The sequence below is a fragment of the Numenius arquata genome, chromosome 8 (genome assembly GCF_964106895.1).
Source record: "Numenius arquata chromosome 8, bNumArq3.hap1.1, whole genome shotgun sequence".
Lineage (NCBI taxonomy): Eukaryota > Metazoa > Chordata > Aves > Charadriiformes > Scolopacidae > Numenius > Numenius arquata.
Window position 1 is genome coordinate 5,697,047 of NC_133583.1, and position 25,991 is coordinate 5,723,037.

At 43.0% G+C, this 25,991-nt stretch overlaps 1 protein-coding gene across 5 annotated transcripts in view; it reads right to left on the bottom strand.

Moving 5' to 3' along the window:
- The window catches only part of MITF (melanocyte inducing transcription factor), a 108,595-nt gene that overhangs the window by 47,827 nt on the left and 34,777 nt on the right, over positions 1 to 25,991 (bottom strand). For 4 of the 5 annotated variants that reach the window (XM_074152389.1, XM_074152392.1, XM_074152391.1 and 1 more), the window contains exon 2: positions 1,082 to 1,328. In XM_074152389.1, coding sequence (XP_074008490.1) covers positions 1,082 to 1,328 — 247 coding nt within the window. Of the gene's footprint in view, positions 1 to 1,081; positions 1,329 to 1,710; positions 1,718 to 7,573; positions 7,626 to 25,991 lie in introns of those variants that run through there. The other variant, XM_074152390.1, reaches the window with a different exon arrangement.

A 25,991-nucleotide genomic window follows, 5' to 3' on the forward strand; every position in this document is an offset into this window, starting at 1 on the left:
CTTGAGTACGATTCTGCTGTCCCAATTAAGTATTAGTTCTGGCGCTGTCAAGACTATCCTGTAATGCAGATTCAATACATAAAAGCACCCTACATTTCCTCCGTAAACGCGTCACACTGACTGCCTCGAAATCCTGAGCCTGCAAGTCTATTTTAAAACATAACCTTTGAATAGGTATCATTGATATATAACAGCGATGAGCAAACTACAAGCGTTTTGTAACCAAGCTCAATTAACTTATCAGGTAAGAATACGCTTAACGACTGAAAGCGGTTACCAAACATGAGACTGTAATAAAAAGATTTAGCGACAACAACACAGAGCAAATAGATAACTCTTCAAAACTAATGAAAATTTTATTTTCACGAAATATGTCGGCAAACTTCTCCATAATGTTTTTGCATTCAGACATTTCACATCGCTTTACTCCACTCGGACTTACTCAGTGCATGAAATCATCTCTTCCCTTATTGCTGTTCACGTTTTCCCTCCGAGTAATTAGCAATCTACATCCCCTTTGACAGAGGGATACTAACAAGCTCCTCCAGTGTCCAGTAGGACAAGGAATCCAAAGCCGCTAATAGCAAACAAGTCATTTAAGCAAAAAAGGATTACGGAGGCTCGTTGCAAGAGGCTGGAAACTCACCCGTATTTCAAATTAAGACTTTCCGAGGAGCTCTTTTGTAATGAGTTTTGACTCCGTTTTACAAGAATATTTCATTGTTTTCTCTTAAAAACCAAAATATTGATTTGAATGTATGTTATAATTTCTTCTTTTTGAAAATAACGAAGTAGTAGAAAGGCAGAGAAGCGTTTTCCAAAAGGAAAAATGACGGGCACATTAGTTTTGTAACAAAACTTCAAAGTTGAAAGAAAACAAAAGTCACACAAACTTTTTTTTAAAAAAGGTTTTTCCATTCTTCGCTACCAGGACACCAAAACAAGCAGCAAATCAAGCCAAAGCGCAGCTTCTTCTCAAAATTTAATTGCCAAAAACCCTTATAACCAAGTTCCTATTAAATAAAGTACATTCAGATGAGCGAGAGCTCTTCGACAGACAGGCAGAGAGAGACGGACGTACCTTGAGGACCTCCATGGGTACCTGGGTGGCGGGGGGCAGGCTGGTGGGGACGCTGACGTTGATGGCAGGTGTCTGGCTGACGGGTACTCGCTGCTGCATGAACTGGGCTGCCTGCTGCTTCTGCTGCTGCTCCCGCCGCTCCTGCTCCTGCATCTGCTCACGCATGAGCTGCTGGCGTAGCAGGATTCGTGAGGTCATGCTGGAGGAGCTTAAGGGAGGCTTGGAAGCGCCAGGATGCTCGGAATTGCTGCGGGAAGACCAAAAAAGAGACAGCTCAGCTTCCAGGAGCAGGATGGCTGCTCCAGCAGTTGGAGCTCGTGAAATTCCAGCAGAACATGGGGCAGGATGGGTGAGGATATGCCGCACCACGCGAGGGGGAATTCGGAGCCGACCTACTTCGGGTACTTAACAGCCACATCAGGCTGCCTTAACTTGGCTCCAGCCAACCACTTCCAAATGCCAATATCCAGCTGTAAAGAGCTATTTGCCAGTTCAATTTTTACAAAAATCAGCCACCAAAAAACCAAATGCTTTTATAGATAGCAGCAGGTACTCGTATCCCTTTTTTTTAAAAAAAAAAAAAAGTAACAAAGGGCTGCATCAAGTCTAATGACAGGTATAGGTAATACTCCAGGTCTAATGACCTAGCGCAAAAACAAATAAAATAAAACTACATATCCCATGAAAGCACAACATCACAAATTTCAGTTATTTTCTGCAAAATACTACCTTGGGGTTGGATTTGCTGGTGTTGACACTCTTCATAGCTAGAAACCAGTTCACCCCCGCAAAAAAGACCCTAACTCCCACATCAGGCCTACCAGCATCTTCTGAGCGCAGTGAGATACAAGAACAGGCAGAATGAACAACAATAACGACTTTATTTCAGTCACACTCTATAAAACGCGTCAGGCTGGCCCGAGCCAGCACACTGCACTTCTTGACCACTACAGAGCCATTTCTAAGCCACTGGACAACAGAGCTTCCTACCAGACAGCATGGGACAAACCAGAGGGCTTTGCCATGGACTGCAGGGACACCTTCTGAAGCAACCCATCATTTTGTTAGCCCTCAGAAGTGAAATCCATTTTTATAAGATGTTTTTATAGCATAAGGCAGAACAATTAGGATATGCAAATATCAAGATGCACATCCTTTGAAGGAAGGATGTTGGAAGTGGGTAAGAATGCATGATTCCATATAAGAAAGAGCTACAGTGCATATAATTAAGGATATTTGGTTTGTGATTCCACCTGCTGCAGCTGATTCCTATCAGCCCATGGAAGGAAAGTTCTTGTTAGTCTATAATGATGCAGATCCGTGCCTGGGGAAGTCAGAAGTCACCTTCCTGCTCTAGGAGGACACTGAAAAGCCCACCTCTGGCTCCAGTGCTACCTGCAGGATGCTGATGGGACAAAGGCATCCAGGACCCAGCATCCCTTCCAGGTCTCCCCTGGAGGCTGCGGGCACCGAGAGCTACTTGTGCTTGGGCAACCCAAGCCAGAGCTGCTGGAAGTTTTCCATCTTTGTTTAGGACTGATGTTGAGAACAGTTCAGAGTAGAAACAAAAAAGGAGAACCCACACTTACTCCTCCAAGAGATCAAACTCTGCTTTTCCAGAGCACACATTTTGGGGGCAGGGAGGGAGGGGACCATCTTGCTATTTAAGACCTGTCAGGTTGAAACATTCACAGAGACACTGATCCTTTTGATAAAACAAGAGAAAACCTTTGTGGTGAAACTAATGCAGCTGTGGAATAATCGCACTAATTAGCTGCTCAAGACAAGTCATTGACTGTGATACTTGCAAAAAAACACCACCCCTTCAATTAAGGGTGAAGCATTCTCACATCTAAACCCAGCAACGCGTCTCCTGGCTGCACATCTGAACTGCCTGCACATTTCCAAACTGAAGAGATGCTTTATTTCCATGACCAGGACAGTTAGAGATCAGTGGCCTCCCAATTTTTTTTTTTGATCATGCACTGCTACTGCTTCCTCACACCTTCTTTCATTTTGAACTGTTTCTCCACCTACCAAAGCCAAGCGTGCTGAAAACCATCTCAGAACCACCTTCCTCTATGCTAAAATTTTGGGGAATGTGAGGGAGAAGGAAGGTGAAATGATTTCCACAGCATTTCACACAGCCCCTGCCAGGAACTCATGCAATTTCTGTACCTGCTCACACCAACAACTCAACAACTGTCCTTACAGCCTCCTGCAGACAAGCCAGAGGTCTACTGTTGATAGAAAATTGTCAACAAAAGCTTCAAATACTACACCTTTAAAAGAAACAATAATCCCAGAAAATGCTGTTCTGCCAAGTTCTTCCCCAAAGGACAGAGACTCTTCCAGGTTTCATTTCTTTTGTAATTCTGCACAATATTCTAGTTATGCGCTGGAAAAAAAACAGCTTAGATGTAATTAGGGAGGTACTACAAGGTTGGGCAATGTCCTTTTGAAACAAGCATCAAAAGAAGAGCAGACCCAGCAAGGGAAAGAGTCTGATCTTACTTACATCCAATACACCAGATTCTGGTGGCAGATGACGGGGAAGAAAAAGCTTGAGAAGAGATTACTGAATGTCCCGTTCATCCTTATTTCAAAGGAGAAGCCAGAAACCAGCGTAGCTGCAACAGAGCCCTAGGCTCAGCAGACATCATTCTCAGCATTCTCTTATTTATACATGTTATAATTTTACCCTGTCAACACATCGGAGTTAAAATGACACTTTTATCCAGGATAAAAGCTGCTGCACAACACCTGCCTGACTGACCAGATGCTCCTGTCACAACCACCGAGAAGGAAAACTGGATGAACACAGGACAGCTCCTGCCACGCAGGATCCCCGTTATTTATCCCCCGGGGGCTGTAAAGCTCCTTCCATGGGCAGGGTGGTCTCCCCACACCACTCTCCATCACTCACCATAAGAGGCACTGATCAAACGTGGGAAACTGTTTGAAACTTTGGTGTCTCATCCTCTAAGCCTGTCCCATGCACAACACAGGCCGTCCTCCTGCCCATCTTTCCTTCCCCACCTCATCTGCTCCTCTTCTCAGCCACAGGACACTCCACGCAGAGCTCCAAGATGGAATGGAAGATGGTTTGGGTTTCATCACCACATACCCTCCAGAGAGCAAACTGCACAAGCTTTCTCGGCGACACAGTTTTCCAATCAAAAAAGCAATTAAAACCTTGTCATGTCAAAGGCTTCATCCAGGGAGTTTTGAAAATTTTTATTTTTCAAGTTCCTTGACCTTTATGTGCTGCTGCACAGGCAGATCTCCTGTGATCAAGCATGGAGCCATGTACTGCAGTACAACCCAGTACCCCAACAGGTGGATTCAAAACTCTCACAGGTGAACTGATTCACCCCTGGATTATGTAGAGGTGGTAACAGAGCCCACACATACAACTGATACATGATGTGATTTAGATACTTCCTGCAAACACGGTTTATGGGTATCATCTAATTGCAATAAATGAAACCAACTCATCCTTTTAATTGACATATGATTAGGCTGGTTATCCATTAGCAGTCTAATAGGCATAGTGCAATACAGACTGAGAGTTATTAGTTATGAGTGCCATGTGCCAATCCAATTAATCATGAAGTGATAACGTTTTATTAAATAAGCTTAAATTATATATCCTTTGCATAGATGCCTGGGAAATGTTAGTTACTGCATACATAAGTTATAACGCAGATGGCTGTTGCATAATAAAAAGCAACTGATCAGATTAAAATCAAGTTTGGTTTTGTCACCACTAACTCAGGAGATTACAGAGACCAAACCTTTTAGAGCTTCATCTACCTTCCCAGATGTGTCCTGATTATTTTAATCTGTCTCCTTGGGGAAAAAGACAAACTTGTCTTTTGTTGGGGAGTTTTGTTTTCAGATTCTTATAAATTGATCCAACAAGTTTTCTGGTTCCCATGCATAACTTACATGAGTAGTCTGGTTTACAGACAGTATTTTGCATTATCTATGTATTCGGTAAGAAACTTCTCTGGAGATTTAGAACTGGAAAAAACTATTTAACTCAGCTTTACTTTTTAATTACTGGTTGAGAATTTTATTTGATTTTTTTTTAAAGAAAAAAAGAAAAGCCACCAATGTAAGGTTTCTTAGACAAATACAACAATTAAAAACACAGAGCAACTTCTCAAGCCCAAAGCTTCCTCAAACAGAGATGAACAAGAATCAGATAAAATGCATTAAAAAAAAAAAAAAAAGAGGTTTCAAACCCACTTGCTCTGCAGGATTGACTGCCCTGCTATAAGCAGAGAAATGGCACACAAGGGAGGCTGTTGCTCTCCCCCATTCATGCCAACTGTTTGTTAATGGGTTAGTCCACAGAGAAATCAGCCAAGAAAAGCAGATTTAGCACCTCAAAAAATCCAGAGCTGCACCAGATCTTGGAGGTCAGAGGTAAGAAATAACAAGGGATTTAAATGCTTGTGTTTCATGTCTTACCCTTATCCCATTCATAATTATTTATAGAGAAAAGAAAGGCATCCACATTTAGGTATCTGACATTACCATAAAACTATCTTGATCTTTAAAGCAGGCAGATGAGAGGTTGCCAGTGTTACAACTCAAATGCTTGCCTTGACCTCCAAAAGACACTACCAGAAGACACCACTGCACAGTTCCCCTTCCAACACCCCTCCTGTTCCATGACCATTAGAGTTTCCTCAAAACTAAGTTTATTTGTCCAGATCTTGTTTTCTGTCTCTCTACCAAACAGTAAAACCTCAATAAAACCTTTTGTTGCCAGTACTATCTCTGTGGCTGAAACAACACTTACAGCAGCTTCTAACCCACAGCCAGCATCGCTGTTTGCCAGAAAGGGGTGACAGAAGAGGGAAGGATACCAAAAAAATCAAAAATAAATGCAGCAGGGAGCCAGATTACTAAAAAAAAAAAACCTACCCAAACCCCGAAACAAAAGACTCACAAACAACAAAGCAGCCCTTTATACAATCTCTTCTCCTCTATCTTCAGCTAAAGCAAAGGGTTCTAAATACAAGAAAACTACTAGGGCATTTTCCCTGGAGCACTTTGTACTTCACTCCTAAAATTTAATAATTGATTGTGGGTTACAGCGATGCTCCGCTCACGACACCAACCGGCTGGCGCTGCTTTGAGTATCAATGTTAAAAAAAAAACAACCCAACAGTTGGCACCCTCCTATGTCCTTTCTTGCCAAGGACGGAGCAATTACATAAACGGTGTGGAGACCTTTATCAGCCTTTATAATAAAGCAATGACCACGTTTCAGGCCTCTGTATGAAAGAAGGTTTCCGCATCTGAAGGTTACACGTTTAAAGAGCCCCGCCGCCTCCTGCTGCATCTGCTCCGTCACCAAGGTTAGCATTGTCCTCTCCCTCCAGTGCCCTCTTACCCCGACCTGAACCAGCCGAGAGCTGCTCTCCCTGCAGCAGCACCGATTACCCTACACCACAAGCTGCACCTGTAGAACAACTCGCAGCCCAACGGGCCTCCATCCATCCGTCTACTCAAACGCACTGTGTACACCTGGTCAGAAGGGGAAAGAAAGAAAAAAAAACCCCTCTCGCATCCACTATCCATCCTACCCAGGAGCTAAGGGTTGAATTACAAATCGAATGAATTCAGTGGATTCATTCCTGTCTTTGAAAAAACAAAAAAAAAAAAAAAACAAAAAAAAAAACCAACCCACCACCAAAACCCAACCACACAAAACACTGCATTTAATCCTTAGCTAAGAATTTTTTTAATTAGCTGTACACCATTTAGTAGTTTTCCATTTTTCTTCCTGTCTTTAAAACACACCTTCACAAGCTGCTGAACATAATGCTTTCTGAACTTAATGAAAACCTCTCTCATGACCCAGGAGCGCTCAGTAAATAATTATTAAGCTCTGGAGGTGGCTTTTGCATGAGTGTTGACTTAATAAAATGCCGTGAGTTGATCTGCTTGAATGCCCATTTACTTGGGGACACAGCTTGCAGTATAGCTCGGAAAGCTTGATCACCACCAGATTAAGGAACAAGGTAAAACTAAAGAGGTTCCGTCTAGAAGCTGCAAAGGTCACGTTTTACAATCCTTTACTACCATTCCTGGTAAGAGGGAAATGAATAATTGCAAACCTAGGATATCCTCAAAGACCTCTATATGATAATCACCATAACGCACCAAGTCCTTTTATACGTAAACTGAACCTCCATTAGCCCAGATGTGTCTGCCGTGAAGTTTCAGAAGGATATAAAAATATATATATATTTAAAATTATAATTTTCTTTAAACATGGAGTATTTTATAAGTCTTCCCCTCCTGAAAGTCACCATCACCATCTCAGCCAGTCAGCCACAGCTGCCGTGGCTCTGCAGAAGACGGCTCCCAAGCACAGTATTTTTAACTCCCAGAACACAACCTCCATCCCAACAAATCAATCACGCAACCCGCTCACGGTGCCGTCGCTCCAGGAAAGCGCCACTTACAGACAGAAGCTGTCAAAGGAGCAGGGCATGAACATCTGAACTCTAACAGCTTCCATCTTTCCCCCCCCCTTCATGTCCAAGGGCTTTTGCCGAGAACCCTGGAGTGAAAGTCAAGCGGCGTCTGGGCTGGCCCTGTCTCTAGGGGTGGCTCCAGATAAGGACCTGGCAACTCCAATCCCCATGGAGCAGCAACACGCTGCCTGGTGCCTGCCAGCACTGCAGACCTGTGCAATCCAGCACCTACCGAGGAGAAGAGAAGGGGGGGTTGAGGCAGCCACAGACAAGGTCTTCAGAGATCGTGAAAGGACTCCCAAAACAGCCCAGAAGTTTGGAGTCAGCATCTCACTAGGTCTTGCCTCACCTGCATGAGGGTATTGCACAAACTCCTGATGGAGGCGGCCCGGAGCAAGGCGTGGGTCTGCAGCGAGCACGGAGAAATGCCCGGCACTATCGGAGAAATGCCCAGCACTACCCTGGGGCTGAGCGGGATCCTCAGACCCAACCCGCAGATGGACAACCTGCTACAGGTCTGGGAGAAATGGAAAAGTGCTTTCATTGTGGGATGGCAATGAAAGCACTTCTCCCATTCATTAATTAAAAGGGGTTTGATCAGGCCATTAATGCCATCGGCTGAGCAGGTAAGGGCTGTCTGTAACAACACAGCTATCTCATGATCTTTATCACCAAAAAGACAAGGGGAAGGGTGGGTGCGAGACAAATTTGTTTTCTGGGATGCAATTCCTTCACATTCAAGGTTCACTTCGGTGAACTGGAGGTTCACCTCACAAGAGCTAGGCATGTATCTGTAATGGCGTGGAGACTCAACATGACGGTCCACATTGTTTCCCTAGTTTCACTTCTGCTCAACCAGGCTGAATCTCTCAAGCAGAAAAAAAGCAGGCAGGTGAAGACACACACACACCCCCCAGGCTCCCAAAAACGTTCCATGAAGAGTTAAAGGAATTTAAAGTGTAGCTGACTGGGTTACTCAATATTGGCTTGGTGCTCTTCCTCGAACTTTCAAAGCCATCACTAACTTAGAGAAGGTATTATAAAAAAATTAAGGAAAAAAAAAAAAAGGTATAAGGTGGATTTGTCTTCCACTGGAAAGTCTGACCTTGTCAAAGGCTTTTGGAACCATTTTTGAGACACCACATCTATGGGTACTTCCCTCTCTAAAGAGCTCTACACACATTTGCAAAACAAAAAGCCAGATAGCTAAAACAACCAAGAGGTGATAAAAGAAAAAGCGGGGAGATAACACTGCACTAACAAACTCGGTAGTTCTTGATTTTGTAATACAGAATTTACCTTCTTTTATCTGGGTAAACAGAGAAGATAACACTGTCGCCAAGAGGGAAGATGACGTATGATCACTGCACGTTTTGATACTCTGCAACTACATAGTGCCCAGATCTGACTCCACATCACCTTTCCATCATCTCTTCGTTTAGAAATTGTCTATCACTTACACGGCGGGATCGCCAGTTTATTCCCAGAGGCAGCCCTGCATAAAACAAGACTCGGCCATGTTGTGTTCACAGCTTGTTGTTGTTACTCACATGCTCAAAGTCCCTCCCAGCCAAAAAGCCACCGTACTCTGGAAGGCTTACAGCGACCCAGCAATTCCCAGCCTAAATCCTTCTGCTCATCCGAGGTTTTTCTGCTTATTGACTCCACGGTTACAGCGTTATTCCCCGCCTTCTACAGACGAGGAGGCAGCTTGAAGCCTCATCTCGCGCAGATGACATCCTCGCTCTGGTATGCTGAGCAAACAGGATCTTAAGGAGCAAAAGGGAAAGTGTTTATGGAAGATTTGCTTTAAATGATTAAGAACCCCAAACAGTCACACTGAAAACCACAAAGCGAATTCAGTGCTCGGTATGCGATAGGTCGGTGTTATCGGCATGTAGGACTTGCTCATTGCAGTGAGTACCACATGCACGGGAGCAAACAACTCCTAACACACCACTGCAATAACTAACATTAAAATCATCTTGGACAGATATTATGCAAACTCGCCCTTCAGTCTCTAGCCACAGCACCAGCTGTTCATTACGGGACCTGAGCAGATCAGGGAGCGTCTTTAGCAACTTCTCTTTCTAACAAAGCAAGTCTCCAGACTGTAGAAACCAACTTCTCAGCATCCTCACGTTTTAAACTTAAGAGTCCTTAAACATTACTTATAGTTATTCTACGTTTTTAGCTATTTGTGGAAGAGTTATTGCGGCAAAGAGGATTGCTTTACTGGGCAACCTGAACAACTCAGGGGGTGGAAAAAGCCTTTTCAGCAACAAGTTAAGTTACCTTACCAACCATTTGGATATTTACACCGCAATTGCGATTTGCAATGGCAGGACAGATGTACCAGTCTTGCTGCCTTGGGTATTCACAGCACAGACAGGGAGGTGGGAGAAGGTCCAGCTGTCCATGTAAGAAAACATTACTGATGTTTACAAACATGGAAATTGAGGCCAAGCAAAATGACAGTCGTTCACTGGAGGAATTGCGCAACTGCAAACAACTAGAGAAGCGATGGCTTTCAGTGCCCTTGCTTAGACCATTCAACGTGCCCTACAACATCCCTGACGTGGGGTTAACCTCAAACCAAGGTTCCTGGAGAGAGCAAACCCCAGCAGCCCATCAGGCAGTGCTGCTACGCTACCACGGGATCCAGCAGCACCCTCAGTACAGCCACATCCAGCAATAAGGTCCCTCTGTCCCCAGGGACCCGTCCCAAATCCCAACCACTCCCAGTCTGGGGATTTCCCAAGATGGGTACGGTTTCTGTGTGCTTACAACCTTCAGGTGTAGGCTGTGGGTCACGTCAGAGCACCTCTGGTCTGCTCTGCAGCTGCACAGGATGGCTGGGGTAGGTCAGTGCAAGTGATGATTAGAGAACCTCTTCACCCACCATCCAACAGCTGTAGATTCTACTTTAAGTTTGTGGCATCTGTATGAAATGCAGTCTTTCACAGAAATATTTAGTATTGATTTAAAGGCTGGAGTACTGAGGAACTGGCATCTCCACGGATTGTTCCGGCAATTCCCTCTCCACCCCCGTAAAAAAAAAAAATTTGCACCTTGTTTCTAGGCAGAAACTGCTCGTGAACATCAGAGAGAAGGAAAAAGGAAAGTAATTACTTAAACTTGGGGGTCGCATGTAAATGAAAGAAATACAAAATCAAAAAACGTGATACAGAATGAAGTCTCATTCAAAATAAAAACACGCAAGCAACATTTATACTTTCCAATTTCACAAAGTGTCAAAATATATACAAAAAGATCCTCCTTAATCTATTCACACGTCTTTTCTTAACACGTCAAATACAGCCCTGCTAATACACCGCTTTAATTTCATTTTGCAATCACCCTTTTGTTCTCCATCTTTCTTATGTTGCATCTAAAAAGCATAAGCTTTTCTCAAAGAGGAGACATCAGGAAAAATCCTCAGAAATAACTTTATGCAACCAAATAGGGTTGCATAAAGGTTGCATAAGGAAGAGAAGGCTCCTGGGAGACGTTATAGCCCCTTCCAGTACCTAAAGGAGGCTACAGGAAAGCTGGGGAGAGACTCTTTATCAGGGAGTGGAGTGACAGGATGAGGGGTAACGGTTTTAAACTGATATAGGGGAGATTTAGATTAGATATCAGGAAGAAATTCTTTACTGTGAGGGTCGTGAGACCCTGGAACAGGTTGCCCAGAGAAGCTGTAGATGCCCCATTCCCTGGAGGGGTTCAAGGCCAGGCTGGATGGGGCTTTGAGCAACCTGGTCTGGTGGGAGGTGTCCCTGCCCATGGCAAGGGGTTGGAACAAGATGATCTCTAACCCAAGAACCACCATCCAACCCAAACCATTATATGAAATAAAATCTCAAAAATTAATACAACTGCTGCAGTTCTAGAAAAAGGCTATTTTAAAGGGGAGTTCCTGCTTCAGCAGGGGAGTTGGACTAGATGATCTTTATGGTCCCTTCCAACTCTAAAAATTCAGTGAAATTCAGTGAAAGTAAAACTGTTCAGCACAATCCTTGTTTTGCACAGTTTAATGACAAGTGAGATATGCTGTCCATGTAACTTCTGCACGAATGCCACCTCTTGCTTTTCAAAATACGTTACAGCTATTGGTTTATTTTTGAAAAAAAAAAAAGCAGCCAACTGAAAACTATTTACAAGCCCTTTTGTTAGACTCTCTTAATCTCTTCTGCACTGCCAGAAGCACAGCACTTGAATGGCTATTTCTGTTCAAAGCTATATTTGTTGTGGAACTACTGCAAACTCCTGAATCATGTAAACAGAAGCAAGAGCCAAAAAAATGTTTCGCTGGACTTGGAAGTTCACATCTGCCTTAGTTACTAGGACAAAAAAAAAATAAAGACAGGCACCTAGTTTATAACGAATAAATCCTGCAAAGACTACAGTTAATCACGAATTCTCACAACAGGGTTTTGTTTAATCTGGTTTATTTAGCATTTGTGACCTTGGCAAAGTACCTGCGGGAGCACCCACCAACACTGTGGGGCAGCAACTCACACCTTCTGTTATTTTAGGCTACAGCAGATGACTACACAGCACTACATTAGTCAACCAGGTTTATAAACTCACAGCAGTCACCTGGAAATGATGTATAGACCCAGACTTGCTGGAGCACAGCAGCCAACAGCATTGCTGTCCCTAAAAAGCCATAATATAACAGCCCTCAGCCTGGCCTCAGGAGCAGCCACACGTTTCTGCAAAACAAATGCTTGGCAAATGTGATGCTGGGAGCAAAGTAACCCTCCTGTTTCTTTAGTTTCTTGGTTGAGAAAGGTCAGCACCAGAAGCCATCCCCTTACCTCAACCTACCACTTTGGATGCAAACTTCACCTTCCCTTTACTCACCTTCTTCTGTTCCTCCTGATCCTCCGCCAGCAGGAAGGACCCCCAATATTCCCAACATGCTGGAAAAGCCCCAAAACAACAACAAAAACTTCACACAGGTGCTTGATCCGAACTTCCCACAGATTTCAAAGAGCTACCATTGCAGGCAGAGACCAATTCTGCTGAGTGGTCTTTGACACTGGATTGTAGAAGCGGTACTACAGGTATGAGGACAAGCAGCCTATTTTTGCTTAACAGTGGGACATCATAGGTGGATTAAGGAAAACAAAACAAAGTTTCCTTCACTATCCACAAAAAAAAAAATCTGGATTAAATCTTAGTAGCCTGTTCTTGCCATACAACCACTTGCTGAATTCAGAAATTTAGTAGCTGCCTGATATTGAGTTGACAATATACTGAAAATACTTTCCCCATCCTTTTGGGGAGGCTGCTGCAAAGCCACATTGAGGAAATGCAATTGGTTTTCCAAGTATTCAGGAAAAAAAAAAAAGAAAAAAAATATTTTTAGCAAACTCCAGAACAAACACGATGATTTGTTATTCTTGATTTGTTTTTAAAAGCAGATAAAATGTCTTGTCCAATTATACTGTCATTATCTACCACTTACTGGAGTTTAAGATTGAATAAATCAGTCAGGAAGGTTCAAAAGCTATTTCACCTTTGAAGTGTTAACCTTATATATCGTAATACTCCTCTGCCCCTTCCCTTCACAGAGCTATAACCTGGCTATACAATTCCTAATCTTAATAGAAGGACATATACTTGGTTTTGCCTAAAATTGACATTATAGACTACTTAAAACTGTATTAATGCCAGTATTAACCTCTATACATGCCAGGGTACAGAAAAAGGGCATCAGCTGTCAGGATGCCAAAGTTATTCAATTAACACTTGCACAGTCAAACTGTTTGTAATCCTCACAAGTTATGGGGAAAAAGAAAAAAAAAAAAACATAAAAAAAACCCTGAAAAAACCCCAAACCAACCACAGCCTGGACTAGGGAAAGCCATCTACTGTAGGATTTCTTCTTTTGCGACCTCTCAGACATCTCGCTTTACACACTAGATGGAGCTTTGTCCCCTGGTTCCCCAGCCTGCTTGCTGGGACCGCCGGAGTTCGGGATGAAAGGGGTGAAGAGGCAAAGGGTGAAACGCTGACCTCCTCCCGAAGAAGCAGAGTGTGTGGAGAACGGCAGGAGAGCAACCAAGAATGGCAGGATAGCAACCAAGTACCTGGACTCTCACCATCCTCTCCCCGGCCCTGATCCCCTCCCACCCCCATTAATCTCTCCTTTGAGCACTGTTTTGTCATTTTCAAAGAATCAAAGATGTCAACAACTCCAAATGCCAAACCAGGCTGCAACTTCTACCAGCCTTTACTATGGCCAGGAAGCACTGCCTTGAGTTCCCACCACATTAAAATTACATTGCTTTTTCCCCCCTTCTAAAGGGACAGCATTTAAGCTCATTACCAGGTTACATACCTGAATTGCTCACTGGCTTTCCTAGATCCCTCTCTGTATTCCCACTTATTTTCAATCTTCAGTCTCCTCTCTAGGGACCCGAAACATCTGCACCTAATGCCTCTGCTAGGGTTCCAGACTTGGATCCACTGATGCTTCTGGGAAACAACTCATTGATTAGAGTAAAATTCCCCTTGACTTTTATCTGCTGGATTTGGTCTGTACTGTTTCAGAACATAGTTCAGGAGAAAAACAGCTCATCCTTCTGGTGAGCTGCCACAACTCCATTAAGGACCTCTCAAAGCACAACAGGATATGGTCCATCATCAGTATTTCTATGATGAATTTAAACTCAATGGGACAGAGAGGAGCCTGGGGGAATGAGTCACTCCTAATGGCACAAGTGGCCAGCACTGCAACCCAAGCGTAAAAAGTAGCGGCCTCAGGCTCTATCAGACAAGGTAACACCAGAAAGGATGGAGAAGCACCAGTGTCCACAGTACAAGACATCTGTGTCCTTGTAGGCAAGGGCTCCTGCCTGGACACCTCAGCTCAAGAACAAGGAGCTGAGATTGAAGTGACAAAAGAAACCCACTTTTTAGTGGGAAGCTAAAGAAAAGTTTGGCATTTTAATGTCACAAAATGGAGGTTGATGGGGATGAGTGTTGCCGTCTATAAATACAGCAGAAAAACAAACACCCAGGAGAGAACAACCCTGGCATTTCACCAAGCGATATGAACCAGCTATGAACAAGATTAAACCGGTACCAACAGTCTCATTCTGAGAAGTCCAGTCCCGAAACCGTTTCCAACTGGAGGACTGGCGAAGGAACAACTTGCTCCTTTTCAGATAAAGACTCATTGCCTAATCAAAGTAGGTCACTGTGGAATGAAGCAGCCAGTAACGAGTTATGGGCCACAGAAGATGCCCTCCAGCCAAAAACCCCAAGGGGACAGTAGCAGGACAACGCAAACTCTTTGGCAGAGCATATATATCTGAAGTAGCGCTGAAATATAGCATTGCACACCACTGGAGCTGTTGCCTTCACAAATGAATCCTTCTAGAAGGCACTACACTAGCTTGAACAGGCTTCTCGGCGAATCCCACCAAAAGAAAGATGGTCCTCTAGGTCTACCAGCCTATCCAGACCTTAATGAAACATTCCTCACCATCTGAAACGCTGGGCTGGCTGGACAGCAAGCGTCAGCAGTCATCGTGCTGCAATTTCTTGGAAGTCCTCTCTTCCCCCTCGCCCCCACCTTCGAGTTTGCCATCGCCCATATCCTCTCCCACATTGGCCCAGCTGAGTGAGCCAGAGTTCAGAAGTGTTGAAGTGAAGCAGTAAATAAGACCTCAAAAATGCGACCCCTCCTTTCTAACTCATTTAGAAATAACTGGAGTGCCTATGTCACCACTTCGCAAATAAGTGACTCCAGTTTAGCTGACTCCACCTTTTGTGTCCGGCTGCTACACTATTCCCCAGATTTCTGCGCTGAACCATGCAGAGACCAGAGGGGTCCAGTGCTTCCTTAATTCGGGGCAGCCACACGTTCAAATGGAGTAAGTCAATGGATAAGACTAATTGCAGGTACTAACATTAGGAAAAGGTCTGAAAATAGGCTCCAAATAAAGGTAATTTTTGAAATGCAAAAGTTCCTCCAAGTCCATATTTCTTAAATAGGCAAAAACTCCCATCAAGCGGCACAAATAACTGACATAATAGCGCAAAAAACAAGCTAGAGTTAGAAAACTGTGGGAGCAGGTGATGAAAAGGAGAAGCTGTTATTTGTTCACATCAGAACTATCAGCCTCCGTTCCTATTTTCTTTCTGTTGACCACACCACATTATTCAGTTTAACTGGTCCACAGAGTCAGCATCAAGAAGTTTTGCCTAAATCAAATATTGTTCAGTTTTGAGCAAAAGTATTTGCTTCTTTATTCAGTCACAGAACAAAATAAAAATAGGAAAATACATGAAAGACACACCTGCCATACTTTCTTGTCCTAGAAGGCTTCCCCTGGTCTCCAGGCAATGGCTTCCTGACCAGCCTGGATGTACCTCTAGCAGTCCAGGTTGGACAGCCAAAACTGGTCAGTCAATGTAAGTATTTTTTTCACGTCAAGATGTTTCTAACATGCATATAACTTTCAGCAGATTTTGACAGAGGAAGAAAACTCACATTCCCTTTCAGGGAGTTTGCTTTGCAAGGAGAACTAAGCCAATTTACCTTCAAGAGTCTTAACACCACACCTTCATTTGCCCACCACTTTCTGCCACCCTGGAAAGCTGGAGCTCTCATGCTTTAAACTACCAGGCTATATATAGGCTAATCTATAGAATCTCACCTGCCCTTCCTCTCCCAATCAAAAACTGATAACCCAAAGATTGGGGTCCCCTCCAACACAACAAAAAAAGAAATACTTACTACAAGAAGAGACAACTTGAAGCAGACTGAAGGAACGCAGAGAATCAATCCAGAGCAGGTTTAAGGGGGACACCTTTCAAAGTCAAGACGGCAGCTGAAGGGTCCAACAGCCACACATCATCTGACAAAGATGACATTACCCATAAAGACTTTCAACACAAGGATTTTGGGCAGAGTCTCTTAGGGGACTTACCTGGGGACACACAGCCTGGGCAGGACTTGAAACCCCATTTCTAAATCCCAGTATCATCGATCCACTGCAGCCAACAGTCCTACGTCTTTCATCATCCTACCTGGCATTGACAAGGAACTCAAGACATAACTGAAGGTGAATGTGCCAGGCTCTTGCAACACCTTGCAAGTTTAGCAGATAAAGAACTCTTTCAGTCTGTTACATCAGTGTAAAAGCCCAAACCCTTGGCATCCCGTTACTGGTCAACGTCCTGGACTTGCTATCCAAAATTTCCACTGAAGTTCAAAAGTGGAGCAGAATGAAAACACCTTCACTAGCCATGTTATTCCCAGCCTGGGAACAAAGAACTTCAGCCTCCAGTGCTCTTTTAATACAGTCTAATTTATTCTGAAAAAAAGTAATAATTAAGAAGTACACAAAACCAAGTATGCAACTTGAAAACCACCCTCCTGTCTGGTGGAGCAAGTGCTTCCTAAAGACACTTACATTAGCTCATGCTGCTAGAACTGTTGTTTTAAAAATAACTGGGGGAAAGCAGAGACTATCTACAACACATACAGCGGTGTTAAGCTGAAAATGTTCCATTGAAAAAAAAAATAAAACACATCAAATGCATTAGATAATATGTTCTAATGATTGAGTCCATATACAAAGTTGTTTGAAGTCTTTGAGTTTTTAATAATCAAGCAAGTGTTTAGTACTACTAAAAAGCCAGGACATTAAATTTTTCTAGACTGGGATTCAAAATTCCCTGTAAGAAGAGCAAAAAAGCCATAGGCAAATAAATAAATAAATTCAAATTTCACAACCCATCCCACCACACGCCTCTGCAGAACCAGCACCAGGTAAATTGAGGAGTGCAAAGTCAGCCAGAATAATGCAGTTCCCAGGCCAAAGGGGTTTGGTTTTTAAACAGGTCCAAGACCTTGGTAGCGTAGTGGCCTGGAACAGGACTGGAAATGGAATCAGCAAGTGCCAGCGAGGGAGGCACCCGAGACTGATACAAGCAATAAAACAGCCTTAGAGTTATTATTTCAGGTAAGTTGCATCCTTCCTTATTTAAGGAAAACCTTGCCATACTGCCATTAAAAAAAAGGGCAATAAAAGGCTGTTGAGATTGCAGTGAATGCAGGAGAGCATAGTTCGAGAGGGTGAAAAGCCCTCTCCATGCCCACATGCAAGTAACAGACTGAAGTTGATCAGAAAGCTCTGATTCACCTCTAGGAGAAGACCGTGGTGATTCCAACACAGGCTCAGGAAAATAAACCGAGAGTACCGTTCTCAAAACAAAACCAAGCCACAAAAACCCCCAAACCACTCACTGAACCGTGGCAACTCCTAACGTGTTACTGTAAGGACATATTACTACAGGCATAACTCACAGGTAAGACACGTTTTCCAGCATCACTCTCCTGCGCTGATACTCTCCCCCCAAATGAAAAGGCGCAGCCCCCAATCTTGCTTCCCTGCAGTAACAGGAACACAGAGATCACACTCCAGAACACCTAAAGAAGTCAGTTTTGTCAGAAATTGGCCAGCATGTTCTAGATTTAGCTGCAGCACCTTAAAAAAAAAACCAGTTTATAACCACGTTTTGTCACTGCATTATTCAACAGTGGCATCATTTCATCAACTGTCTGTGTACTACCCTCCAAGAACCAATATCCAAGAGTTTTTTCTATAATATTGTTTCCCATCATAACTGTAACAGCAAAACAAAAATTGATATTGGCAGAAAACCGCTATAGCAAAATCCATCTCCATATTTTTTCATTTGAGATTAAATGCAGTAAAACTCTTTGGAACTAATAAATATGGAACTAATAAATAAATATGAAAATGCAAGATGGGACCCACCCTGAACGCATTTTTGTACTGGTTAACGTTTCACATGCATAAAAATTTAAACAGTGAACTTCAAGCCAGAATGGCCAAATCATACACTGTCCTCATTTCAATTAATAGGGGAATATAACTATTTCCAACAGGTTTGGGAATCTATAGATGCATGGGAAGAAGACAAGGAAATTAAAAAAAAAAACCCAACCAAACAAAAAAACCCCCAAACCCAAATACCTACAGAAAATAGATTTAAAACTGCATTACTGCATAGCAATAAAACATGCTGCTTGGAAACATCCTTCCACTACTATTTAACATAATGGTGGTAGGAATTACCGCCAAAGTAAACTTCAAAATTTTGTTTGCTGTAGAGGAAAACCAAGGAAACTGGAGTTTTATGCACAGAATGCCTTTTCAATATTGTGAAGGTTTCTTTGTTCCCTTTAGCGCCAGGTCACTTCAAACTTTTCTGTCTACATATTTTATTGTGCTTGGAAAACCTTTGTTAAAAAGCAAAAAGAAACTTGGAAAATTAAAAATTAAAAAAAAACCCCACTCCTAAAAATAAAAAGAGCCCCGTTAAAGGCCCTGTGTAACTATATCACCGAACGCAACATTTTTCCTATTTTATCAGTCTACTCCCAAAAGCTTGGCATCTGAAAGGAAAATATTATTTCATGTACCAAAGAGAGAAGATATGTTTTTTTGAAAAAATGTTTGTATAAAATCCAGGAAAAATTTAAAAAATTAAAATTTGCAATTTTAATAAAGGTAAAGCACAAATTACTTAGTCTATAGTCTTAAATGGCAGTTTCTGACCATAAACAACTGTAAATACAGATAAGACCTTTTATTCAACTATCATGCTAAACTTCAAGTTTCTGTAAGCAGCCCGATAAAGCAGCCCAATTATTCCTCCCTTGCTTATCTGTTATCTAAAAACCACAGACAATATCATTTCAGACACTAGAAGAATACTTGGAACTTTCTACACTGTGGCTCAGCCACCCCAACAGATCTCTATGTACAAACAAGAGTTTTCCTTCTCCATCCTTGCTTTTCATTTAGGTCTTCCATGGTTTTAGGTCCATATCTTCAGTATACGGACATCTAAGCAAGCAGCAGTTTCTGAAAGTTACTTCAGAAAGCTTATGTTACTTATTCAAGATTATTTCTCATGGTATTTGTCCTAGTAGCCTTAGGATTTAAACTCAAATTGCAAGGTCAGACTCTTAACTGCTGCAGGACTAGGGAGAAAAAGGGGCTGATTTTAATGAGATTATTAGACAGCAAACTTTCCCCAGGCATTTAATTACAACGTTAAATTCAAGCATACATTCATTCAGCACATGGTAACCAAGTTCAGCTGGGACATGGCCCCAAACCCAAGGAAATCAACAGGAGCTTTTCACTCTTGCTTCCCATGGACTAACGCTCTTCCGGCATGGCCAGTACTTGACTGCAGCATTTTCAGCTGAAAACTCGCCTGCCCTTACTGCGGTGTCTGAGGAACCTGAGCGTCAGTTCTGCAGTCCACAGCCTTTGCGACGGAGCGACCCCTGGACCAGCTGGCTGAACATTAAAGCTCATACAAAGGGTCCTGTGCATGCTTGTTCGGCTGGTTTGGAGAAGGAAAAAGAAACGAGCAAAGAAACATTTACCACCTTGTGTGAGTTTGCGCTTTTTTGTTGTTGTTGTTGTTAAGGCAGATAGTTTCTTAATTTCATTCCTACCTGGGCCAGGAGGGGAGGGGGGCAGAAAAAAAATTAAATAAATCACACAACGCTGTTTGTTCTCCAGCTCCCGCGAGGCAGCTGCAGGAGCTGACGTGCAAACGCAACCCCGGGCTGGCACCAGACGTGACAATCGCTCTCTACAGCCCTGCTGCAGCGCGGAGAAGAAAAAGGACCGAGAACTTACCCAGGGGATTCATCCTTTCTCTTTTCAATCCAGCAAGGAAAGAGCTCACCGGGAACCGCGCTCCTGATGGCCACAAAACCAAGACTAGACAGAAAGGTCTTAGTAAGCACCGGCTTCCAGAAACTGCACTTCCACTCCTACCATCCACCTCCTAACCCCGCTGCTGCATTTGTGGCTGCCTTTGTGAGAATACTTCTGCAAATGAAAACAGATGAGTAACTATTGCTGCTTTAGCAAACTCCCAAGCCCATGGTCACTAATAATAGCTTTGTTCCTTTTATTACTAAACAAAACCAAAAAAAAAAAAAAAAAGAGAAAAAAGAAAAAAAAGAGAAGTTTAAATGCTTGTATTAAAATGCACACTGCTGAATGTTTTCTTTCATTGATCCAGTGCCGTTTCCCATACGAGCTTAGGCCCAGGTCTCTCGAACAATCAACACCATGAGGAGCAATCTCAGGCTTGTTGAAGGGGCGTCCCTCACAAAAAAAAAAATTAAAAAATCAGGTTTTGTGCTCCTTCACTTGAGCTATTAAGAGTTTAATTAAAAAAAAAAAAAATCCGAGCAAAGACATTCCCACTTTTTGCACAAACTTAAACCCAAATGCAGAGCTGAGCTCTCTGGTATGCGACATCCCGGAGCTTATGAATTCAGAAAGGCACAAGGTGCTCTGGCAGGCTGAGCTCCCGGCTCCCCACTGGCTCCACACCGGCTCCAGCTCCGCTCCGGGAGCCAACTGGCGGGACAGGAGGGAAAGGGCCGCCTGCAGGGAAGAGAAAGCGGAAAAAGGCAACACGAGGAAGAAAATGGAGAGGGTATGAAGCCATTGCTGTGAAATGACAGTGGGAGAATGATGACGAGAAAGCTTTCCCTTGCACAAACACTGAACTGGTTCACTACTGGTGAAGGGGGGGGAAAAAAAAAAAAAAGCAAGACACAACAAGAACTACTTTCGTTAAAAAAATTCTGATTTTCTTGCCCAGAATCAAATCAATTACAAGAACTCCTAAACGCAACAAAAATAACTGGCTGGCAAATCACCCCTTTTTATCAGAAAGCCTGCCATGCTTCTACCCAACAAAGCCTCACCCCCCACACACACCCCTTGGGCCAGGGTCTGCTGTAGCCCCCTTCTCCCCCCTGGCTGTGCAGAGGCTCCCTGCTCTGGTGCCCAGGTTTTCATGCCAACCATAGGTTCAACCATAGCACCGCCAAGGCCAGGACCTCCGTTAGCCTGCACCACATCCCTGGGAGCCACTGGGCTTTGGCCACCCATGGTGGAAGGCAAGGAGACATCAAGAAAGAAAGAAAAGATACTGAATATTTAAGAGTCAGGCCACAGCGTTTTCACGTTGTTAACATTCTGAAGCTTCCAGTGCTTTTTAACTTATTAATTTCTATTACTGGGTTGATGTTGCTGAGTAATGCCGAGCACCACATGGCGAGTGTTGTGGGTTTTTTTATCAGGATGTAACCAAGTCTGAAGTAGCGCAAGCATCCTCTTGTTCTTGTGCGAGTTTTTGGTTTTTGTTTTTTTTTTTTTAGTTTATTTGAACAATGGCACCATGAAACAGCTTACAATAATGACTGTTACAAAATCGGAAGCTGAATTATTAGGCAAGCTCCGCCTGCGTAACTCAATCAGCCTAGGGAGGATATGACAGGCACAACGAAGACAAAGGACTGGACTCAGTGACCCCAGGCATCTCTTTCAGGACTCGATTTCTGCAACTGAGTTATTTAAGAGCTGAAGTTTGCTTTTGCTGGTTTATGAGATGCCCCGTTCCTACAACTGCGGCACCAAAGCACAGGCACTTTGCAAGAAAGTGGATCACCGAGTGTGCTCACAGGAAGCAAACACCTTGGAGAGGCTCTCATGAGAACTTTGCCCGAAAATAAGTTTCAAAGTGGAAAAGTAAAGTTTAGTATTTTATCTTTTTAGCGTACAAAAGGTACATTCAGTGGGATAGGTAAATTGTGAGTTAAGCAAGTAGCCAAGCTTAGTTTTTGCAAACCAACAGAAAAAAAACCCCCACAACCTGTTAAAAGTGGTCTTTAAGCAGCACACACATTATTTTAGTTGCAAGGTTCAAAGGCACAGAACTTCTACAAAGAGCATCACTGGGACCTGCTCTGGGGTGATATACTTTGCACCAGATGACCAGTAACCGAAGGCAGATACTTGCCATCCTGTCACAACAATAACCCCACTGAAACTATGAAAATCAGGCCTAAGTGCTCATCTGAGCAATACTTCTGTAGATAACTGCAACACCAGCCACTGAGCAACAGCAGTACAGGAACCTGCAAGTGAATCATTAACGAGCAATGATTTCTCCATTACTCACCATGGCTATAGAGTTACTGCGGCTAAGATTTGTTTCTAAAAAAAGGGAACCACCAACAACATGAGTACTAACACATTCATCAAAGCTCAACGCCACATAAAAAGGAAAGAGGAAGGCACGGCTATCGGTCAGTCTTTGTCCAAAGGAGCCATTCGTGGAGGAAGGCTCCATGGAGCCGGGCAGCGGCACTGGGAACATCATTGCACCCCATCCCCTTCCACCAGGGTCCTGTTCAGGAGCTCAGGTCAACCGGTTGTTGCTTTTGCGTTACACCAAGAAATCATTAACCTGTTCTACAAAAGCCATCCATCTGTCAGATTAACGATACAGATCAATAGCCAACAACCTAAACGTCCACAGTTTGACCTCTAGGCAAGGCTTTCCATACTCCTTTACCCACTTTCTGCAGCAAATACCCCCAGTACATTTTCTCCAAGCGTTTGCAGTCTACACTACTGAAAATAAGCCACAGGAGAACCCAGCTGACATTCTCAGCCAATCTTTAGGCAAGATTAGCAGGCAATTAAAGCTGTTGTATGAGGAATTTTAAGTGCTCTATGACTTCATGCCAAACAAGAGCTAGTCAAGCAATGGATTTTTTTACAATTCTGTTCTATGCAGAAATAGAAGACAAATTTAAAGAAAAGATTTTTGAAGCAAGGATTCAACTGATTACCAAAACATCTATTATAGCTTATATATGCTGAAAGAAATTCTGCATCCAAAAAGGACATGCAAAGCATTCTGATTGCTTCCTACCAAAAATGTCAGTTAATGTATTCCTACAAAACACTTCCATTTCAACTGAACTGGGTGTGTGTGTGTGTTTATAATTTTTTGTTTTGTTGACAAAACATCATTAACGGTTCTGTTAATAGCACAACAGCCAGGGAACACTTTTAAAGCCCAGAATCAAATCTCAGCCCCAAAAGCAACCGAGTGCTTTGCCACCAATTGCCTACAACCAGATCCACCAGGACAGATAGCAAAGAAAACAGATTTTCGTCCCAAGAGTTGATGGTTTAGTCCCAGCTATGCCTCTTCATTAAGCTGCCAGGCAAATTAGACAGAATAATAGAGAAAGCCATGCATTTCACAAGGGGGCTAAGAGTTACAACAAGAGGAGAAGTTTGTTTTTGAAACAAGGAAATAAAGTAGATTTTGTTAACTGTCAGCCACAGCAACGATTGCACAGCTTGCACGGGTTTGATAATATGGGTTGAAATTAATTATTTTTATAAACACACCAACCGGAGCAGAAAAAAACATCACAATGAACAAAGCGAGTAAAAGAAGTTAAATAAGGCAACTGAAGCCTGAGCTACAGTTTCAGACTGATCTGCTCTTCATATAAAGAATGCTCTAGTTGGAGATTAGGGGTGAGAAGTAAGAACTCATTAGCTCTTCTTCAAGGTTCATGATTCAAATCTGACAAAACACACACTTCAGTGTTTCCAAGCTTAAAGAAAATTCCAGCAGGGTCACGGAAGATGCTATTTATAGCTGGCTTAATCTCTGTGCACTCAAACACAGCTTTTGTACATACACATATTTTGTTAGCACTTAAAGGAGAAAAAAAAAATCTTTGCTACTGGAAACTTAATAATCCACAAGTTCTGAAATGCAAATGAGTTTTTCTTCTTAATATTAGCTGCTCCTGACTGAACCGTACCAAAAAACAGCCTGTAGTTTTTGCAGCCAAAACTGTTACCGGAAAAAACAGGTCCTGGAAAATATTCAGTGACAAAACTGAGAAAGAAGAATGTGGAAAGTTACCAGCAATTAATTTCTTCAATAGGAAACAAACTCTTCCCACCCTCAATGTACCTATCAGTACAGCAGAGATTGTTCTGAAACCTGGAACATCCAGGCAGTGAAATGCATTGGGAAGTGACCGGCACTGGCAGCTGGAAGGAAAACCCACCCCGCGAGCCCTGCTCTCTAAGGTCATTCTGCAAACGTGAGCATTTCTAAGCCCTTTGACAAAAGGAAAATACATTAGAAATCAATGGTCCTCCCCTCTGCCTTGGTTCTTGACTGGCTGCTCACAGCAAAGATCATGTAAGTCTGGGGCTGTTAGCAAGAGGGCAAAGCAAACTGGTCAGACACCTCTCCAACCGACACCGGGATGGGGAGAGGTGATGGGACGGCTCCCGTGCCAAGCAAACAGTGCCTCAAACTGACCACCACCTACAGCAAGCTGGCTGGCTCAGCAGACAGAACCAGAGAGCAGAGATCGCTGCTTACATGACTACAAGATGTGAGGAAATCTAGAGCGACTGCCCAGCTCTACAGGCAGCAGTCAGCAGGTCAACCCACACTGGGTGGGTTGGTTAATAGTTGTCATCCTTGGTGGGGTCAACACTGGGATCAACATTGTTTGACATTTTCATGAGTGATCCTTGGGAGATAAGCAAAGCTTGACTAGACAAGGCTGCTTAGAGCCCTTGCCCAACTTCAAACTTGGACACTGAGCCAAGGGGTTGGACCAGATGACCTTCAGGGGTCCCTTCCAACCCAAATTATATTTGGTCCAGAAACAATGAAGTTTAGTCTTTGTCTCTTAGATTACTTATGATATACTTTGAAGTATTTTATTCATCCAAGTTAGAAAGGTTCCAGCCATGGCAAACCGGATCAAGAATGACGTGGCCCAGGCACCGCATCACCTTTTGGAAAGATTTACAAGAACATTTATAGTTGCAACAAGATTCTTGCTATTCTTCAATAACTGTTCTGTGCACGTATTGCTACACAGCCTCCACAAATGTCATTTACTCACAGGGCCCTTTTTGTTATATTCTTTATTAATCCTCATAAGTAAGTTCGTCTATTGACCTACTATAATTTTAAGAGATTCAGAGGCTGAATGTTTCTACCAGCCAAACTGTTTTAATGGAATTAAATAGAGATATCATGTAAGCTTTTAATAATGTTGACAATTAATAAAATTCAGTTAGCTGAGCCAACAAGAAACTACTGAACCCTCACATATGTTCTCCTCTCCCCATCAAGCATGCCCAGCACAGAACACCATGTGGAGACAGCAAATTTCCCTAACTGCCTTCTTAAAATACTAACGGATCAAATCTGACTGCAAGGGAACGGTGAGCAGCTGAACCCCCCCTTCCTTCCCCCGAAACAACATTCTGGTGAGTCAGCCCTCAGCGTTTTTCCTTCTCAAATCCAACGTATACTCACAAAGGTTATTCAGCACAATGCTATTCTGCAACAGTGCCAGTGCCCAAGATCACTTTTTATCACCTTTAAGCAAATTTAGGAAAAGATCAGAGGAACATGGCAGAGCATCCTCTTTACCAAACACTACCATCAGTGACAACTCCATGTTA